Genomic DNA, 22,490 nt, shown 5'->3' on the forward strand with positions numbered 1-22,490 from the left:
TAGCATCCATTTGCACCAGAAATGGTCAATATTTTCACCAATCTCCATTCCATCTGTATATTTGCATTACGAACGGAAGATGGCAAGGTTATTTGTTTACTATGATGTCTATAATGGTTACTTTAACTTTTAGCTGGCAATCCTGCTGTATGCATTTTGTAAATAATTTACATGCCTTAAAGTAAGTATTGTTGGCATAATCCTATTTAAAGAACAGTTAATATTATCTGAATCCTTTAATTATCTGCTAAATAATAGCAGGTTGCAGTTTAATGAAAAACGAAAAATACAGGAAATTGTGCTCTGTACAAAATGTCAAAACATTAATATTTCGATTTGTTATAATCAATCAATTGGTAATTCATTGGCTTTATAGTTAGTTGTAATCATACAGAGGAGCGCACATTATACACTTTCATATTGATGTTTTCTGCTATAATCCCAATCATCTGTTGCAATAACAATTTTGGAATGAAACAAATTATCCCTACACCACAGCCCTGCTTTCAGAAATCTAATATGATTTGGAGCAGCCTAGGTTTTATTAGGCCTGGGTAAAAGATCAGATAAATCATTCTCCGGACAATCAATTTTAATAACATCTACCTCAGAACTATATTATGACGTCAATCGGAGTCATTACCAAAGGGTACCTGAGGATAGGACTGTAAATTTACATGATGATCTTCATCCCCTGTCAAAAGTATGCAAGGACAACAGTATCTGTCCCTTATATCACTTAGATCTGAAGGAATAGGAATAATGAACATACGATATAGAGATGGCAAATACAAAAGTGTAATTTCATGTTAAGAAGCCACAAAACAAGCAGATTTGAAAGCACATAATGATGTTACATGCTGGGAAAAACTGATCAAGTTCAAGGACTAGAAGTGTAGGTGTCTATACATTAATCACAAAGATCAAATATATATTAAGTTGTGAGATCAAATATATATTAAGTTGTGGTAAATGTATTGCGAAGTACAGATCAAAACGAGACAGAAAAGCATTTACAGTGCATAACAATCTTATCTGAAGGGACCACCCTAAAGATTAATAAATAATACATCCGGTAAGTTCTGGGTTCCTAGTATCAACTCTTACCTTCAAAAGTTTTTCGGTCTTGAAGACAACACTTTTCTGTTCTACACTGCATTTTCTTTTACTGGCACACTAGCTGAAAGAGAACGTGATGAGGGTGCATAGTTCCCACCACCCAGGGAGAGCTATGTACCCTCTATAACTTTTTTTAACTCTATAAGATTTCAAATTTCAATATGTAAGACATTAAACTTTCAATGGTGTGCTGCACTTGGACTGGGTGATAACCTGCAAGGGAGCACAAAGGTAAAAACTGTAAGTGAGAGTAACTTAAACTGTATTGCTTGTTTGTTTATTCTATTTATTGTACAAAAGAAAGATATGGATAGCGTAATTCCTTGTTTGTTTATTCTACTTGTAATATGTACGTCATCAGTTGATCTCCAGGGGGTCTTAGGACATTCAACACAAATACAAGTAAGATTTGCTGGACAGGAATATCTAGGAGGACAATATCCAATAATACCATAAGAAAACAAATCTATCTATTATTATTGCAGAATCAACAAGCAAATCCTATAGTCTACTGCCTATGGTGCATGTCCCCAATATAAGGGTCACAAGTACACGCCTCTTTCTACTTGCCATGTACCGCTGTTTGTGTAAAACAGCAATTGTTGGACTTGACGTCATAATCCTGTGTAGGATCTCCTAACAAATACCTCTTGTCAGGCCTTTGTCTGAACAATTAAACTGGCACCTCCGTCAGTTGCCGTCATCGAAACTGCAAACCCAGACTCAGTGGCTCTGCGTCTATCTGCAAAGGGTAAATTGGAAAACATCAGATTGTGAGTAGGAATGTGCAAATGAAGGTCTATAGAAAATTTCACAAAAGAAAGGGTAAAATGTACAGAAAATCAATATTCGGGTATCATGCAGATATTCTAAAACCATTATTTAAAAGTTGGGATAGGACTCCTGTTTTTCAAATGACAGAAAGGCCCCAAACTCCGAATAATGGAATCATTGCACTCCCTGTTGTGGATTTAGTTTGATGCAGCAAATTTGTATTAAGTACAGCACAAAGTTAGCAAGGACAGGGTTAAAAAATTGAAATGCAGGGGGGGGGGTTATAGAGCAGTCAGCATTTCATGGCTAATACACCATTCGTACAATAAAAGTTTCTAGTGGTATGATCCATGGAAAAGGTCTGAAACCTATCCCAAATCAGGGTATGAACTTGAATCACGTTAGTCAAGATGCAAACTTTAACAGAACAAGTACGAAATGTAGCATTCCTATAAAGCACACTGTCAGGAAAATTAATGCATGTACATATTGACATAAAAACATACAAATGAGATTAGAGTGTTTATGTGTAATACTATACATGCATTTGGTCTAATTCTGTGCTGGTGCTTGTTAGAGTCTTAACGCTCTTTATCATATAGTATAGACTCCTTTTGAGACACAAGGTTTGTGCAGATCAAGGAAACTTTTGTGGGCCGTGACAAGAATTTGTACCTGAGTTGTAATCAAGGTTAATGGCCGTGGGAAGTGAATGTAGTGACCAACCTAACACACATAGGCTACGAGAGTTTGATCACTCCAGTGGAAGCTTCAACTACTGTACACTTATGCTCAAGTTCAAATGTCACAGTTCAGGTTCAAGTGACTGACTGATGTGCATGCTTGAACTCTAAAGGAAACAGTTGGAAGACAGCTGATGTGTTGGCTAACAGAACCCAGGACATCAGGGCTATGTTTAAATCTGCTTACAAGAATGTCTACATTCCTTTAATCAGCTGCTGGTATGCTTGCCGAAACAATCAGTCCTTTTGTTTATACTTTGCTGAATGTTGCTAACTAACACGAGACATGTTTTCCTTTCATTATTATGTCTGGTATGCTTTATCCAGTATAGAATGGCAGAACAGCAAAAAGAAATGTATGTACATTGTGTACTCTTAGTACTAATAGTAGTCTCCAAGCAGGCTCAATGGATTGCAAAGACCGTATCCAACTGGAACAAGGAGCTTGTATAGCAATCCAAGGGGTTGCAAAATGTACTTCTTCTGCCAGCTTGATACGGTCTCCGCAACCTATAGATCTGCTTGGAGATTATACTCTTAGTGCTTCCAGCTGGAAAGCCTTGAACATAGAAACGTCAAACCATCTGGTATGCATATTTTCAAAATGGCCAGGTTGAGGTGAGAGCACAAAGCCATGTGACACCAAGCCCTTCTGCTATTATGATAGTTGTAAGTCATCCATGGTAAGTCAACAGAGCTGGAAACTTGAAACTATTCACAACAGACTAGCGTTAAATAAAGACCAACAGTACACAGGTAGTAGCAGGCTCTTTGTCTGCAAGTCTAAAATAAATAAAACAAAATGACGCAAGGGTTGGCAAAGGTTAGCAATTGGTGTAACTATTACAGCAGCTTTTGATATCCATTCTTATCGTGGAAGCTTAGCCTACTTGTATTCGTTGCACTGAAGTGTCTGGTCCCTTAAATAGGTATATTTCAGGCCCTAACAATTATTTATAACTTCAACTATACATAGTCATACATGTAACAAACTGTATTGTTAAAATTTAAATGTAAAAGTATTGGCAGTATTCATTATTTCTTTTCGTTGGCACGTTTTTAGCTGCATTTGCCATTTGTATTGGGTGTTTTAAAGGTGTGTGAATATGGTTGAAAGATGATGTAACAGACAATAGGGTTAAGCCTTTCCATGTTCTTATTCAATCATAAAAGCCAGAGCTTACTTCAACCCTGACAGCCGGGAAATAACTTGAAAAATTATTCTGAGTCATTTGCACCTCTTTTACAATACATAGGCAACATGGCTCGCCTGTTACCATAATTTCCTTTAACTCATTTTTTGCATTTGAAGATGTTTAACCAATGGTAAAGGCTGGCTTGCTAATGCAATTGGGTTCAAAGAGTGGCATAATTAACCGTTCCTTGAGCTCATGAGTGGTCCCATACTTCTGCTATTCACATGGCAAAATACCCATGCTACAATTTTGATTAAAAACATCCTCGTAAAGCACCCACAGTGGGGTAACTTTATGTTTAATTCACTAAGCCTTGTTTATTGAGGAGGATAAAAATGGAAATATGTGGTGATATGTAAATCAACTTTGATCGGACAGAACTTTGAAACAGATTGTGTACTTTGTACACAAGGTGCATATTTCAGTTCTTGTGTATAGTCAAACTTGTACAAGTGACCACTTCTACTAAAGGACCACCTGGCCAATGTAACCACTTTTTTCAGTGGTCCCTTAGATGATATTTCCCATTGACACGAGCATTAAGAATCCTGTCTATAGTGACCACCTGTCCACATAGACCAGATTTTATTGGTCCCGAGTGGTCATCTTGAGCAATTTTGACGGCACTTGCATTGTCTGTTGCTGTTTCACACTAATGAGTTGTAAAGTTCAGAATCCTATCCTGAAGCACCTGCCAGATGGCCACTTTATTCACGGCATCATTTGTATCTACGGGGGTGCCCATTAGGCATGGAGATTTTGGATCTCAACCTACACCACGCTTCATCAATCTGGATAACTTTGGTTGCATGGAGTATGATGCACCACTGGGCTGAGTTTAGGCCGACCTTGAACCTGATTTATACATATGTGTCTGACCACAGGGTTCCAAACGTACAGGACTTTGATCACAGGGATTCATCCTAGATCCTTTCACTGCAAGTTTATCATTTAATTGCATTGTTGACAGTGATGTGACAATCTAGTATATTCATAATCAGTTCAGTGGTTGAAATGAAGAGAACAAGGAGTATCCCCAGAAGTGGTATGTGAAAATGGAAAAAAATTAGAGGTAAACATTTTTTGCAAGAAAGTTTACAAAAAATGTAGAGAACTGTAATAGACACAAAGGTTAAAGGTGAAGCATGTCATACTCTTTTAAGCCGAAATGCACAAAGTTTTGATATGACAAAAGACACAGGCCAACATTTTCACTAACACCAACGAATGATCCTTAACGGTTACACAACGAATGCCCCCCTCCCCCCAAAAAACTTAACCCCAACCATAACCCTAAAAAAGGCCTTCAGACAGTTATTCGTCACAAAGGGGATAGATGTGTAGACTGACAACATCCTCCTCTGATATGAATGGACCTTATCAACCACAAAATTGAAACACCGTATTTAAGCCGCCCAGTCATTCATATTAATGGGAGAGATGCAAATAATGATATGATAAGCCGCATAAACGTACCATACATACAGAGACATCTGTGTGTGCATATCTGTACAAGAGAATGATCCAATGTTGTTGAGGCGTGATGTTTATAGGAGGATTGACCAGATTTCTGCTGATTCGTAATCTATCATGATGATATTTCACGAGCCTGCCCTCTGTGAATTGGGGACCTAAAAGAGGAGAATTTGAATGTGTTAAACTGCTGGGCATGAGCAGACTTATTGGTTTCACCCATCTCTGGGTTTAATAACACCCACCCAATATGAGGACTCGGTGAAACTGATTACGTACCCAAAGGGGCACCCCAATTCCCACCGGGAATTACCGTCCTCCCAAACGGCAATTAGAAGCATATCGCCACAGTGACCTTCACTTTGCCATAAAAATCCAATATTTCCAGTACACAATAAATACACTGCAACTCTGAACTCCTCAACACACAGGAACCAATATCAGAACGAGAAGAAATGATAGATAACCCTAAGGATGCGCTGTAATTTGCATAATGGGATTTCGGAATGAACCTTCTGGATAAATTATTTAGCAATCCATATAATAGGCTATGGTCCCTCTCGAGGGGGAAGGGCACTTTTCACAGAGAGCTTTAGTGACAGCTTGGTTATTCACAGTGACGACAAGCTTTGACATAATGTCTCTGCCTGAGCCATTAAACACATCACTGCATAATAAAAGAATCTCCAGAATTTCAACATGATCATTAACATCTGAATTTTCTATCCAAATCAATTAAGATTCCTTTAAGGTACAGCATCATGTTTTGCATAAAGAGAAAATTTTAATATTGTAGTAGAATTTTTTTTCAGCGAAAGCATCAGCATGGTACATATTACATGTCTGGCTTTAGACGTAGCCCTGGAGATGGTCCATCATTTTGAAGCGACATGAGCGACAGTACACGGCTCCCTTTGGACAGGAAAGCTGAAACAATACTTTAAGAGCCCTCGAGTGGGAAATCTTGTACCCATTTGCAGAGAATGATGGATGGTATCAAAAATTTTGAGTGCTGACCATCTTTGCCACATATGCACAACTGTACTGCATAATGACAGTAACCTAGATGTCAACGTTATCTGCTGTTGAAACATTACCTAATGGTTGGGAGCAAAGGCCTAATGCACGCTTTTGTCTTAAATCGTAATACTCTTAAGGGGAATAATTGTAGTGTAGTACATTCCATTTGCCCTTTCAAAACAAACTGTGATGATGGAGGACCTAGATCCATTGGTATGAATGCAGTTAATGCTTCTGAGTGCTGGCAGTAATATATGCCATACATCACAATGTGCAATATTGGCATACATATACATGCGAGGAAGGCTGGGGGTCTCCAGATAAAGATAGCAACATCGGGAGCGTGTTTTCTTCATCTATAAAAACTGCCAATCAAAGCAAGGAAGGAAGGCCATGCCCAGTTGGTAATCACTAAACCAAATTCATGCCTGTTGTTCGCACATCAAGCTCAATCAGAGCCGTTAAAATCGTGCCTGTTTGTTGCGTCAGCGCCATCCGTTTCCCGTGTCATAATTCATCACGCTGCCAGGCACAGCGACTGATCAGATTTTGGGAAAAGTGATTTCCGAACACTCTAATGGATGCAAGTCTGAAACCCCGAAGTTTGATGCAATAAAACAAAAAGCAAACAGAGGGAAACATTCCTTATTGTCGAGAGAGGCGGAAAGGAGTAAACTGAAGCTGTCTTTTTTTTTTTGTGTGAAAATATTTCTTCTAGTGAAAGGCAGCCAGTTTCTCTGTCCTATTTGCTGTGTGGTTTTAGGACTTAACTTTTCCCTGTTGAAGAGGCCTTTTGGCACCACACCTGTATTGGTTAAAGGGTCAGGCAGCGGGGAGAAGGTTAAAGATACAATGTACCTGTATGTTAGGGGGCAGCTGGAACACAATCTCATATGACTCCTACTTGTTGGCAATCGACCTCCTCCATGCATCATTAGGCAACCATCCCTAGACAGTAAACAAACAGCAATGGATCAGCAACGTCCGCATAAACAGGCTCCCACTGCTGTCCCTGGAGTCCTGTCCCTGGTGCTGAATCAACATCTACTGGGCAGGATTAATATCAATCCATCTCTGTTTACTTTTGTCTTGACGTCAACTGGACAAACCAATCCTAGCCGGAAAAGGACTTCACTTGACCCATAGTCAGGGCAGATATTGTAACCATTTTCTTTAGAGATAGCTGTAATTTTGATACAAATCATTTTGAGATTGATAATTTGCACAAATCAATCTTTTCCCAACATGTTATGTCTTCCAACGTCCATCAATATGAAAAGAGAATGCCCACTCTGGGTCCCCTAGATATCAGGATAGCCACCTACACAATTGTTAGAAATGTGTATACAAGGTTTAACAATAACAGCAAGTCAAAGACTGTTCATCAAGAAACAAGTCCTACATGTAGTACAACAGAACATGAGAAAAGACCCTGTATAGGAAGGCCTCCGTTAAATATCTACGGAGTGCTTTCTGATGGTGGGGCCAGCAGTGGGGAAATGATGCAGGTCTGAGACATGCATACCTCCCTCCTACGTGCAGAACTGATAAGTGTTCTTATTCAGTGACGATAGAAAGGCTACCTTTTCCAGACCACCACAAAAGCTGTTTCATAACGTCCGCCAGGAGTCCTTATTGGAATTGATGCATAAAGAAACCTGGCTTTATATTCCCCACCAAAGACACGACAGGGATTGCATGTTAACTACTGCATCATATGATTCTACACCAAACTACATGGCCCACCCTTCAGCATCTGCAGCAAGAAGATACATGTCATCATCAGCTTGATGGCACTGCCACTGTCACCTTTTGTGCAAGGGACAATCCATGAACTGTTTCATGTCATGGGATAACACTCGCTCTTTTGAGAAAAGAATCAGAGCATGCTCACAACTGTCCCCCATCAGACATTGTATCTGGATCCTCCCCCCCCCCACCAGAAAACAAAATGATGTAACCCAACATTAACCAGAATAAGTACTTGAAGAGGCAAAATTTTTCAACAATAGACACCTAAACAAAAAAAATTATGAACAATCATCAACATGTCAGCCCTCATGTTGAGTAGTTTTTGTCTGGAAAGTAATGGATTTAGCCCCTGTAGCTACTTTCCAAGCAGATGCAAGTATGTGGCTTATTCTCTGTGTTTTATGCCTGATTTTGCATGCAAACCGTTACGAAATACAAAACTAGAAGAGTACTAAAGTTGAGAATAAAGGCGTAAAACCCTGAGAATGAGCCGGATCCTTACATCTGCTTGGAGATTATCTTTAATAGACTCTTACATTCGGGTGCAAGGTGCTCCTTTTTCATCATCATCTTACATAATTGTTAACACTGGACCGGCTCTCTTGCCTTAGTCAACTTTCCTTCATATAATCACATTTCTTCTGCAACAAGTGACCCTAATTGGCTGCTAGGTTCTAATTTCTTGCATGATCTATTTATAAAAAAAAGTTAGTTAGGAAATTCCGCCTGTCTTGCCTTATCCAGACTTGTCCTGAAATAGGAAAACTTTCCTGGGGCAAAGGCGTGCTCACAGCCAAATTGATATCATAGTTATCCTGAAAACAAACGTCTAAAACTGACAAGTACCCCCCCCCCCAAAAAAAACCCTTCCTAGCAGAAGTGACTATAGTTACACACATTAGGTATCACCCCCCCATGGGCAATAATACCTACAGGAGCTACCATATATGGATATCAGCTAGTGCCCTAGTGGCATGCTTTTTCCCCTCCTTCTTTGGTATTGAAGACTTAAAATCAATAGGTGAAAGTTAGAGGGCACCCTTTCAGATGCCCTTGTCATTCCTTTAGAGGAGCGCAGCCATTCCTAAGGTGCGAGCTCCATGTTCTCATCAGTTCTGATGATCTGCTCAGAAGATGGGATAGCCCTGGGGACATTTCAAATTATGCTATTACTGTGCTAAAAATAATACAACTTGCTGACAGGTGATCTATTTCACCTCACTTCTGCCTGGGGATATTGCAGGATAATTTGATAATTTTGTTCCTCCATGGCTTATTATTAGTACTGAAAACGAAATTGGGTTCTTAGAATGAATCATATGTAATTTGCTTTATACCTTTCCTTTCCAATAAGGCATTTTTCATTAGAAATGTCAGTGGTCATGGATTTCACTCCTAATTTTCCTTTCCTTTAAATACCTTTCGTTTAGGGGCAATACCTTACGACTACATACATTTGACACGGTCTTAATCTGTTTGGGAATAGACTACATTGTACTGATACTTTCTACCTTGTTGTTAGTTCCCTTTGCCAAGACATTAACTAGTAATCTTTTGGTGATGTTTGTGGGTGAATGGCTGGCCTGGCATGTTCTAAGCATATCTCAAGAACCTGTGAATGGATATTGATCTTTATGATGTTTGGTAAAGTGGGTATATGTTGAGAAAATGAAGGTCAAGTTTGATAACAGGCCTCCTAGCAGCTTCCTATTGTTCTGCAGCGGAACTTCCAGTTTTGATATCTTGTGTTCTGGACATGCTATGGTCATATAGCTTTTGTTTGGTTTCGCAATTTTTGTTAGAATGCTTAAACAATTGGGGGCAGCTTTGAAGCCTGTTACTAAATATTGCAAGCCAAATTGCATGTATAGTAGTAGGGAGTAGATAGAGATTCTGGAGCACTGTATTACCACGGGAAACTGTTACATCAACAATATCTGTGCACAGAATCTCTTAGGAATAGTTACATCAGCAGTTTCAGTGTACACTTGCTATTAGATAGTAAAGTTAGTATCAGTGATAGAAATAGACTCACCTGTTACAGAGATAGATGAGTCTACTTACATGTATGCAGATGTTTCTTCAGATCACTTAAGCAGGTGTACACAGGTGTTGCTGATGTCATAGTTTTTTGATGATATTGTGCACAGGAATTGCTGATGTAACGTATCGAGTGCCCAAGAGATGCCGTGCACAGGAATTGCAGATGAAACTGTTTCTAGGACAGCAAGCAGATCAGAATTGACATGTCTAAAAAGTCAATAACTCCAATATCAAGGGAAATCAACCTATTAAAACCTTCATGCCAGCCATGAAATAATTTTTGGTTTCATAGCTTTGGGGTCAAGTTGTGGCTTAAGAGGTATACAATGCTTTGTTGTATTATTAGCATTCATGTTAGTGGGACAACCCTAATGCAGTAATGAGTATGGAACAATTTAGTTGTGGAAGTCATAATTATAATTTCTTGCAAAGCCTTCAACGTTACTGTCAAAGAAAGCAGCCTTTATCTATGGTATGGTCAATGTGGGAGACCTGATGAGAAATAAGCCTATTTTCATCTCATTGATTTAGATTCGGAATAGTTTTAACTGCACACATTGCGATGTTAACAGTAATAGCAGCATCAGCAGGTTTTGGGCCTTTTGGTTAATGGCGGATACACAAATAGCTTTTGTCTACGTCATCCATTACTTTTTGGAGTTTCAAGGCTTTACAAGGAGTTTCAAAATTTGGATACATGAGCTCCATGTTTTGGCACAAGCAGAAACCTTGTTTCATGAGTATCATATACTTTAGAATAAAGAATACCTTAGATACTTTGTAACCGTAATATGGAACTCAGTCTGATGCATGCATACATAGAAGACTGTGAGACAATGTTGCCTTAAATCTGTGGGACTGTTGGATAGAAATATCAATAAAACAATACTAGTAACTAGATAATACTGTCTAAGCCCTGAATGCTTCATGTTGGGGGGGGGGGGGATCAGCCCAGCAGTAAAGGGTGTCTTGCTGCCTTGTAGTTTGACATCCACAAAGCCTTTATTTCATCACAATGGTTTGTTCAGACATAGGAATTTTAGGGTGGTGTACGTGTGCTGCCCATACGAAACCACACAGATCTTCATAATTCAATCAATGGCATCATGTATCTGTTCTGTGCACCCAAATTCACTGTGACAAATCGCTCTGCAGTATGGACAGGAATTGTCCTGGGGTGGATCGGAATTCCAATTTGGAGAGTGACTGGCTGCATTGATAGGGATGGTTGATGGTTATCGCTGAAAGCTATCGATGCCGGGCTGTTTTGGCAGACAGGATTCGTGGCACCTGACGCCTACTCACGGAGATAAAACATAGTTAACCCTACGACCTTCCTCATCTTGACCAATCAGTGCCAACAACACCCTGTGTCGTTAAACTCAGCAACCATGATTCAACCTTGTGAGGTGACGAAGGTGAAACAACTTTTCCTCTTTGAGTCTGAGATGGACTAGAAATCACAAGCTGTTCCCTCAACAAAATAATGACCCATATATCAAACTGTTCCTTCTCACTTAGTAATACTCCATTTGTCCCAAAGGTGACCTTCAGCAAAGTTTTCATTAGTTACCTAATCTTCCATTTTGATTTGTCTGCTGTCAAACATGTACCGATACTTGTTACAGTCACTTAAGACTTGAACGTTATCTGTGTAAGAATGGGGAAGAATACTGATGTGTGTATGGTGCATATGTAAAGTATTATCAGTAACCTTCATGACATTACAACATCAGACAGTGCTGTTTTAAGATAAAATCTGATAATTTCCCCCACAAAATAGCACCAGGATTTGGGGAGTTTGGGGGAGGGGGAGCAGTGTCACATTGTTGTCATTTCCCATTTATTCATTTGGCAAGCAAGCAGATTGCAGCATGGAGTCATGCAATATTGTTGGAATTTGTACCGGAAATACACTAAACATGGCATCACCGTCCACTGGCTAAGTGTGGAATTTGCTTCTCGCCATGATGGTTAAATCAAATTCTGCTGTGAGTGCCATTTCCCTCCACTATCCTGACCGAGCTGTACAAGTCTGACATTTGACATCATCTCTGTATGAATATTTGGGGTCCGTTCTTCATTATGTCAATCTGTGCATACCTGGGGGGTGCTGCACTAGAGATCTCTCAAACCCACTGATTTTCAAAGTGGCAGGTTTATGTAACCCGGTGGATTAATATCAATCTTGGTTAATCCCAGGCTAAGAATCAGGGAAGAGATAAAACCCCGAGATATATAAGGATGCCCCCAGCTGAAAAGAACCTTGGGGGTGCTGATGAAGGAGATCAAATGTTCTTCCCACTCGTTCGTGTTCCGGCGGCTTGTCACATGACGCGTGGGGGCGAAATCCTCCGCTGCAGCGATGGTAATACTCTCAATCACCTACTGCTATGATATTCAGGAGAAGCCATTAACAGGGAGGTCTGGAACTGAATGTGCAGCAGTTCCATATGGGTGCATAGTTGGTCATTGCTACCGATATCTTATGGTAATTCTTGACATGATCTGATTTAATCTTCTTTGACACAAAATGATACCATAATACAGTGGATATCATTTACAAAACAGATGAGATGCAGCAATATGAACATAAAACAGGGCTATTGTACAAAATGTATGAGGAAAGCCAGTTTTTATTAGATTCCCACCCCCCAAAGACTGGCTATATGATATTAGTATTATGGTGGACTTATGATTAGCATACATTGAAAAGTATTTTACCTGCATATGTTTAAAAAAAAAAGGAGGCTTAATCAACACAGCAGATTTGAAGCACACATCAGCATTAATATGAATATAATTCCTTTTTGTGGGCAAATTACAAAATACATTGAGTAGTTCACGTGTCAGTTACAATGATATTGTACAGTGGCAACTCCTTGGACACTGTATTGAAATCTACTAGCTATAGTAAATTGTTTCATCTCCTCTATCATTACAACAAACTCGTTTTGGCAATGGGCAAAAATGGGATAACAAACTAGGAAGTGCCCATTAATAATCTGATGGATGAGACCATGTGACCAAGAAGTGACAGATGTAATCCTCAGATTTACGACCTCCCAAATCATGACGGACAATTGCTAATTATGCATCACCAGCCCTGAGTGAAATGTGGAAAATGACCTGTGGCGCTTTCGGACATGCTGACTGTCAAGCTGACCATACCAGTCAATACCTAATTTTAGAAACTGACAAGGCCAGCAAATCCTTACAAAATTTCAAAACTACTTAGCATTTAACCCTTCAGTATTGATGTGCCCACATGTACGTTCAATTAGCCTCAACACCAAGAGGGTTAAGATGGTAGTCCCAAGAGCTATAGACTGCTGGAACCTGGTGTCATCAAAGGTTACACCCCAACATGTATGTTCCAACACCCACTCACTCGAACATATGGGGGCGTTTGAACGTAGGGGTGTCGGAACAAGGGGCTGTTCCAGAATTATCAAATTTTAGTCTCAGTATCTTTTGCATTTATCCCCAAGCAGATGTATCAATGGTACATGGAGGCGAACAGAAAAATCAACGCGGACCACTGGAGACATATAGGGACCCAGAAAAGGCCACAAAAGACCCACAAAACAAGCCCAACTGACATATCTGCTTAAAGATAAAGTTTGTATAGCTTCAAAGAACATTTTAGTCAGTTAGACAATCAGGAGATTATTAGGTGTAGAAAACTATTCAATTTGATAGGGCCTGATGCTGCTACAAACTTGCCAAGCTAGTGAGTTCCATCAGACGGCACTTACACTTTAGTTGACCAACAAAGATACAGATGACCTACTAGATTCAGTTGTGGGTCTTCATTCCTACCAGTAGCAGTTTGAATGTCAATACCTTTCCTGCATATATAAATAGATCCCAAAAGGTGACCTTCCACTAGTTGAAAGGTGTTTAAAAACCACAGGGCGGAGGTGGATTTAGGTCTGAAAGGAAAGCCCTTTTGGTTTGCAAAGTAGGTAATCTCTGACGTTCTTCATTCCATTGCCAAATGCCAATGGTCATAGAGAGGAGAACATTGCATGCTCGCCTGGCCAGCAATTTCCCGTAAATATGTGTGCCACATGTTAATAGCATAACCACCATGAGAACATGTCCGAAAATGCACATAATAAATGCAAGAAAGGTACTGTATTCAAGTTCGCGTGGTTTTTATTTTGCGGTAGGGAGAATGGAGTGTTCGCGGTGGTTCTAAGTACGCAATTGAAACAATAGTAGCGTTAGTCATAGGTGGGCAGAAAGTTTTGCGGTGGTTTTACGTTTGCACTGAAAGTTCATCGCAAAAACCGCGAAGATAAAACCACCGCGAACATTTCTGCATTTACAGTAATACCATTCTGTTCCATTTCATTCTATTCTATCTTTATCATTGGTTTGGAAATATAACGTATAGCCAAGGCTGGCTAACTATAGCCAGAAGCTATTACAATATACTGATGCAGTTCATGGAGAATATCACTTTTGTCAACTTTTTGTCCACTGGGTTGCTTACAGCAACGTGATAGCAAAATGATCTACTGGTAGGTTTACACAAGCTTTCAATGGAACACTGAAGTATCATTCTTCAAGAGCGTGTATCCTTTGCTTGGAGCTGTGAGGGGATTTACTGCAAGGGTGAAAATCCTGCTAAAGGCATATTTATGCCTGGACTCAAACAGGTGGTTGTTGCATATACCCACCAAATGTCAAGGAACACCAGCTTTTGTGGAAATAATGCATTTTGCTTTTGATGTATCCTGTGCTACAGTTCTCCAGTGCAGCTAACGGAGGGTAAAAAATTCTGCCAGATTAGCGATGAAGAATTTGATAATCAAGGGATTCTGGGGGCCTTGGTTGTCATGTCATACCGTTAAGGTGCAGAGACTTAGCTATTGTGTCTACAAGGAATAATGTGTGGAGACTTGGCTGTGTCTTAAGGTGTGGTGACTTGGTTGTTGTGTCTTATGGAATAAGTTGTGGAGACTTGATTGCATCATAAAGGAAAAAGGCATGGAGACTTGGTTGTTGTGTCTTAAAGAATAAGGTGCGGAGACTTGGTTGCTGTGTCTTAAAGAATAAGCTGTGAGGACTTGGTTGTTGTATCTTAAGAAATAAGGTGTGGGGACTTGGTTGTTGTGTCTTAAGAAATAAGGTGTGAGGACTTGGTTGTTGTATCTTAAGAAATAAAGTGTGGGGACTTGGTTGTTGTGTCTTAAGGAATAAGGCATGGAGACTTGGTTGTTGTGTCTTAAGGAATAAGGCATGGAGACTTGGTTGCTGTGTCTTAAAGAATAAGGTGTGGAGACTTGGTTGTGTATTAAAGGAATAAGGCGTGGAGACTTGGTTGTTGTGTCTTAAGGAATAAGGTGTGGAGACTTGGTTGTTGTATCTTAAGAAATAAAGTGTGGGGACTTGGTTGTTGTGTCTTAAGGATTAAGGCATGGAGACTTGGTTGCTGTGTCTTAAAGAATAAGGTGTGAGGACTTGGTTGCTATGTCTTAAGAAATAAGTTATGGAGACTTGGTTGTGTCTTAAAGGAATAAGGCATGGAGACTTGGTTGTTGTGCATTAAGGAATAAGGTGTGAAGACTTGGTTGCTATGTCTTAAGAAATAAGTTATGGAGACTTGGTTGTGTCTTAAAGGAATAAGGCATGGAGACTTGGTTGTTGTGCATTAAGGAATAAGGTGTGGAGACTTGGTTGCTATGTCTTAAGAAATAAGTTATGGAGACTTGGTTGTGTCTTAAGGTATAAGGTGAGGAGACTTGGTTGTTGTGTCTTAAGAAATAAGGCGTGGAGACTTGTTGTGTCTTAAGGAATAAGGTTTGGAGACTTGGTTGCTATGTCTTAAGAAATACATTATGGAGACTTGGTTGTGTCTTAAAGGAATAAGGTGAGGAGACTTGGTTGTTGTGTCTTAAAGAATAAGGTGTGGAGACTTGGTTGTGTCTTAAAGGAATAAGGTTTGGAGACTTGGTTTTTGTGTCTCAGAAGGTTGCTCAGTGGGAAAAGAAATTGATTTCCATTTCAATCAGAAGCCCTCAATAAACAAGCAAAGTACTGATGTTGTGGACTTATTTTACATGACCTGAAAGATGTGAAACTGATATATTTTTATTTCTGGGGTATAATTTGGTCAAACGAAGTCAACATGTGGACAACAGCATTACTACTACAAAACAATAGGTTTTTGTACTTCATAACGGCCTTTTTCATACATCGGACCCTTGCTCATCCACCGGAACAGGATGTTCGTCATTTGACAGTAGATTAATTCATTGTCCTTTATCACGACAATGATGGTGCTTCTCTGGGAGAGGTTGTCTGGTCATGAGGAAAAAGCACTCTGGTATTCTGCGGAGGTATCCCGTAACCATCATCTGCCCACATTGGGCTTATCAAGGGACATTCGCCCTTCCCTCCCACATTAGCATTCAGCACAGGGCTGTGCATACCTCAACATTATTCCTGCGTCCCAACACCAGGACACCTGCAGGAGGCTAACAAAGTGACATTTGGTGCCTCCCACGAAACTGCGCTCCGGACAATGGAACACATTCTGCTCGCCATGCAAAATGGCATTTTGAATAAAAAGGGGATATGTGGGGCTAGCACTGGGGAATTGCCAAGTCCAATACCTGACTTTCCCGATGATGATTTGTTGAGGCCCTTCTTTAACCTGTGAATATTGCATGGGGTTACAGCTGATAAGATCAAGTATTGCGGGCTGAAAGGCGGTAAAATGGCCATTTTTCAATCGTTATCGCAAGGCAGGCTGCTGACGTTTAGCTGAAAATCATGAATAACTAAACGTTATGGTTCTCCGGGCTGTGCAACATATGTCAATAGATCTTCTGGGGCCCCATGGGACACGTGAGGTCCTCGAAGGATTTCCACTCTAGGTACATTTGATTATGTGTAGCAGTTCCCTTCCAAACCTGGAACAGATGACATTGGCAGCTGTGTAAGATTTAACAATTTGAGATCATTACCGTAATCAGTATCCCACAGTTCTACAGCCCAAGAAATTTTAAATCTTTAGAAAATCTAAGGCTATACGATAATCACTGTGATTTTGCAATAACACTTCCATACATAGTTGAAATCAAATCTTTGTTATAAAACTATGGTACATTTATTAAGAGGAATGATATTTGACAAGCTGGCAAAGTGATTGAAGTGTTAAGGGCAAGCATTTCAAAGAATACAGATCAAGAAGAAAGCTGTAATAATAGGAGCAAGGGGCCAGCACCTGTCATGAGCATTTAGGAAGGACTGGTAAAGAATTAATGGCAAGGTAGTTGGATGTAAGATGTCACATCAAAGTAAGTTAGGTGTGGTATAAGCTGGCTTGACCGTTGCAAATCACCTTGTCCTTGAATTGTCAAGCACACAATAATGGCAGGTAAGGCTGGATATTAGCAACTTCCATGTGTCAAGTACTGACCCTTCTAGTAATAGGAATCCCTGCAGCTGTCCAATCAGCACCGAGTATTTAAGTCACGTGTCTCCGACTGACCAATCGCAAGCTGAATTTGAGTTAGCTGTGTAAATTCCCATCATGCCTGAATGTGGTCCATCATGGGTAAAGGTGGGAGTGGAAAAGAAGCCATGTGTAATAACGTTAATCAAAGGATGAGTAGAGAATATTCTGTCTGTGAATTATACATATGTCCATGTATCAGTGTGTTTATCAAGACAGTCAACTCAAAGCCTTTATTTTACAAAAGATGGCTTTTTTGTAAGGCATGGAAAACATTACAGGGGAATTTTGATGTCATCTTCACATTCCTATAGTATCACATTCTTCATTCAATAGTAAAAGATTCCAAAACATGCCATGCTAGAGTCAAAGAAATTTCACTTTTGCTCAAGGAGTTCTAAACCTCCTTGCTTTGTAAGAAGAAATACAGAAGACATTTGTCCAACCAGACAGACATGATATTAAAAGTAGACTTTTAGCCATCAGTAAAGCATGCATTGGGAATAATAGAAGGGCTAATCCAGCAAAAGAATGAAAGGATAACGCTATCTGTAGACAAGCAGTACTGAAGGATAGGGTAGGGTGAGGTCTCTTCTGAGAGGTGTATTAAAAAAAATATATGTAAATGGGATGGGATTTGAGACATCTTAAGGCCACATCAATTTTTTTTGTTGCTTCTCAAAATAGCTCCTCCTGTTTTTCCCATTTTGAAAAAAAAATTGGATCACTATTCCCCTTCACAAATTCGTACTCACGATTTTATTTGTTCAGTTGTAAAACTCAATAGCCACCAACATACTATGAAGGCCTGCACATACCTAAAAAGTATAGTCACATTTTATCATAAGTTATAATTTTTCATTTATCAAAACTATTTCTCAATATCAATCAATCCATATATATAATACATAGCAAAAGGTAATCTTGTTACTGAAAGTATAGTATTAGATCAAAAGAAAGGGGTTCATTGCATAAAATGAGTCATACAAAGCTGAAACTTGAATAATCCTCTTATTGTTTATGTTATGTAAACCCTTATCTTCACCCCAGACTATTTGCAAAAAATTGTATTTTTAATTTTTTTTCTGCCCTGTTGCTCCAATTTTGTTCTTGAAAAATCAACAAATAAAATTGGTGTGGCCTTAATGTTCCGTCAGTGTGTGCTTGATTAGATTTGTCCAGTTGTCACCAATTTTTGAGAATTAATCAGTTACTCCAAATGACAGTGACATTCTCGGATGAATGCTCCACCTCTTTGTATCAACTAGGAAAGGTAAGGGCATAGATTAACAAATCATGACTATTCATAGACTACCCGTAAGAAACTACAACCATTTGTATCCAGTTCTAAGACCATGATGTTGAAATTTATGGTGTCTGCTAATCACCAGTTTAGTAGCTTTGTCATATCCGTTTCCAAAGTTGTGTTAAGTCAAATTTTGCCTCACTTTTATTTGATTCGTCAAAACAGATTTCACAAAATCTCTTAAATTCTCCACCTATAAAATGTCAAGGAAAGCAATATTGCATGAGGTATTGGTAAGTGTCTCCGAGAAGAAAGTGCATAATCCGTTAGCGTGAACTGGTGCCACCTCATTTTGGGAAGAATGCCATCGGACTGAAATCTGATGAAGCCACACTGACATTCCCACATTCAATCAGCACTAATGTCTCCATTTGGGGGCCACGTGTTGGAGGCCTGTGGTGATAAAAGGTCTTCCATTGCTCGAGATGAAACGACGAGACAAGGATAAATATAGCGATGGGGATGAGGTGCTTCCTGGAGGATGAGTCTGTTTGAGGTCAGGTCAGGTTATCCACATCCTAATGCAATCAACAATAAAATGAGGAACATGCCTGTTGTCATTACTTCGCTTCTCCATCTGTCATTGTCTTTCAAATGGCGTCATTGCAGGCAGGGGGCCCGAGAGGTCTCTCCGTGTACTGCCTCTTTCCATCAAAGTACTGCAGACTAAAAAGTGGACTTTGTAGTTCCCCTCAGTTGTAGTACGTTGGTGATGGACAACTACTGGGATTCCCCACGATGACAGGGGGGCTTTGAAGATAGATTGGAAGCTGGGGAACGTATTGTGCAATCTTGTCCATTGCTTTCATGTCAGAGTTCGGTACATTCTGTAATTAGGTGAAAATTGAATAGCAACAGTCAGACTAAAAGGAGATGGGTTTGTTTCTTTATTTGAATGGGACCTCCCAATGTGTATGTTAGGGAGACGCTGCTTCCTTACTGATGTTATCTTGTGTTCCGTGCCTTCCCTAACTTGATGGACTGCTTCTCAAACCTGGCGTAACATTTGTTGGATGGATCGAGCTATACGACTTTGTACACGTACATGTACCTAGTGACATTACCGGTAGTTGCGGTGTGTATAACAGTTTATATTGTCATGAAAAGTAGTCAAAGTGATTTGATTTATTCCTCAATGTATTGGTAGATATGGAGAAAATACGCCCAAACTTATATTCGGTGACAATCATATAGACTATACTTGTAGGACCACTTTCATGACTTATCTCTTTGAACCATCGTCAGAAGATACCAAATTTACAAGCATTAATGGATATGCAACAAAATATTTCCTGACTGAATGAAATATATAGACGTTCTTCCCTGGACTTTCTCTTTCCGGAAAAAGCCATTTGCGGCGGCTTTTCCCTAAATATAGCAGAAAAGATGACGTAAGCCCACAGATAGTGTGGGAAGCAACTGCATGTGATTTCCTGCACTTCGCCCATCTGTCATTGTAGTAGAGAGATGCATTAATTAATCCAGCAGTCATAGCATGACAGCTAGTGGGATGAAACAATATCTGCCCAGGAAAGGCCTTAACTCACATGTGCCCCACAGGTAGCTTGTATCACCTTCATCTGCCATTAGTTTCTATAACCAGGTGCATAGCTGCTGAGAACATGCAGGCATCTGCTGGGTGTATCTACATGTATATGAAAATCACTGTGACAACACTTCTATGTAGAAAAATCTCTGCCAAACGTACGAATTTTCCCCCAAGGTTTGCCCAGTGTTATCCCAAGCTGCATCTCATTGCCCATAAACAGATTTGGAAGAGATGCAACGTATTAAGACAAGTTGGTACATCCCCTTAAGGGGAAGATTCAGAGGATTGCAGGATGAGTGTATAAAAGTTATATTGCCCCAATCAACTCTGTGGTTCTTGTAGTTTTCACTACAGAACAAAGCAGACAAAATTACAATCCAAAATTCTCTCCTGACTGAGCTATACACATGGTCAAGAGTACATTTTCTTTCTAAAACGCTATCTTGACCAGTTTGTTACTACTTTTTTGGTAGATTAAAAACACTGAGAGTCTAGGAAAGATATATGCATGAACACCACAGTCTTAAAACAAGAAATGAATCAAGAGTCAACACTTTGAATACAGATCTACAAATAACAATAGAAGAGCTATAAGAAAACTGCAGTGCATGTTCTGTTGTTTTGCCTTGGAGATGATAAATGAGTATTGTTTTAAGGATTGTCACGTGAAAAATTTGTAAGTTCTACAAACAGACAAAGCTCTTGATTTACCAATGGGATAAACAGTGAAAGGATATACCTGACGGTATTGGTAAGACGAAGTACCTAGAATTGCTGAATTGCGTTAAAGAACGCAACGAAGCCAAACTTAAACCTTTGAAGTATTGTACCAGCACTTAATGGCTGTGAGATGAAACAGACAAGTCATCCAAGACCATTTTAGCAGACATCTATCCCATGATAAATGCTATTTATACCTGCACTTAATGTTGTTGTCAAACAAATCTGTCTACGACATCAGATACTTCTCCACAGAGATACCCCAGAGGGGTTATCATAATGGTTTCAAAGTGAAAGAGGAACACAAGAAAATGAAGTACCTTCGGTTGAAAATACGGTGCTTGTGATAAAGTTGAGGAATAAAGATGGGAAAGGAATTAAAGTACGGAATAAAGGGGGAATGCTAAATCTGTACATACATCAGCTCAAAAAAGGGATTCCATATATTTTACAACCTACCAATTCAGTTGAAACCTCTTTCGAGACAACTTTGCAAAGTCATTGTGTTCTTGCCTTGGTCTGTGTTGTGGTGGTTCATGAATTTTTTCAAATTAGTTTATTTATTTTTATTCAATAAACAATAAATAATACACAAACTAAACTAACCTGATTTGTTTTCTTAAAGGTTCTGAAGACAACATAACTCAAAAGTCCTGAATGGATTTCTCTGATTATGGGGGCAATGGCTTGGCCCTGCAATTAAAGAAAGGACTGACTAAATCTTTGGGCATGTCCCCTGGCAGCTTATTTCTAAACTGCAGCATCCTAGAGTAGAGTAGAGTAGAGTTTACGGTAGGATGTTCTTCCAGTTTAGACCGCTACTTATCTATCTCTAAGCTTCTTCAACAAACTGTCACAATGGGTTTATGTGGATGGTCCAGTGTTCTGTGGTTATATTCAACGGGTTGGTTCTCCGTGAAGTTGTCAAATCTTGCTTTAAAAGGGTGCATTGACCACTTCATCTGGTAGCCCATTCCACCAAGGGACCATCCTGTTGCTAAAGAATAATAATCTATCCTATGAAACTCCATGTTACCAGAATGTCAGGAAAGTATAATGTTACCTTGGTAAGGATATTACACTCTGCAAATGCTGTCTGGTTCTGATGTGTTATAACATTAGATACAGGAGGAAAGATTATTAAGTCATCTGCCGGCACAATCTGGGCCAGAATTCGCTCTGTGTTCCCCGGCTTGTAATTGTGTAAGTGTTCCTCCTGCATGCGACTGATGAAATGGGAAAGTCGTGCCATCCTTGCCGAGGCATCAATAATTTAGTCGTGACCTTCAACCCTTGCCATGTAATCACCGCAGAAACGTCTTCT

General features: G+C 39.6%; 2 protein-coding genes across 4 annotated transcripts in view; one reads left to right on the forward strand and one right to left on the reverse strand.

Annotated features, from left to right (window-relative positions):
* Positions 1–22,490, forward strand: part of LOC136435466 (potassium voltage-gated channel protein Shal-like) — a 51,640-nt gene that overhangs the window by 9,653 nt on the left and 19,497 nt on the right. The gene's annotated exons all lie outside the window — the stretch shown is intronic.
* LOC136435467 (bis(5'-adenosyl)-triphosphatase-like) overlaps positions 959–22,490 on the reverse strand; it is a 63,123-nt gene continuing 41,591 nt past the window's right edge. Inside the window, exons 7-8 of one of the 2 annotated variants that reach the window (XR_010755848.1) lie at positions 1,767–1,861; positions 959–1,332 (exon numbers count right to left, since the gene is read on the reverse strand). Coding sequence is in view for 1 of the 2 variants with exons in the window: in XM_066429014.1 (XP_066285111.1) it covers positions 1,820–1,861 (42 nt within the window). In the remaining variant the exon portion in view is untranslated. Of the gene's footprint in view, positions 1,862–22,490 lie in introns of both variants that reach the window. The other variant, XM_066429014.1, reaches the window with a different exon arrangement.

This window comes from Branchiostoma lanceolatum, chromosome 5, assembly GCF_035083965.1.
Source record: "Branchiostoma lanceolatum isolate klBraLanc5 chromosome 5, klBraLanc5.hap2, whole genome shotgun sequence".
In the NCBI taxonomy this organism is placed as follows: Eukaryota; Metazoa; Chordata; class Leptocardii; order Amphioxiformes; family Branchiostomatidae; genus Branchiostoma; species Branchiostoma lanceolatum.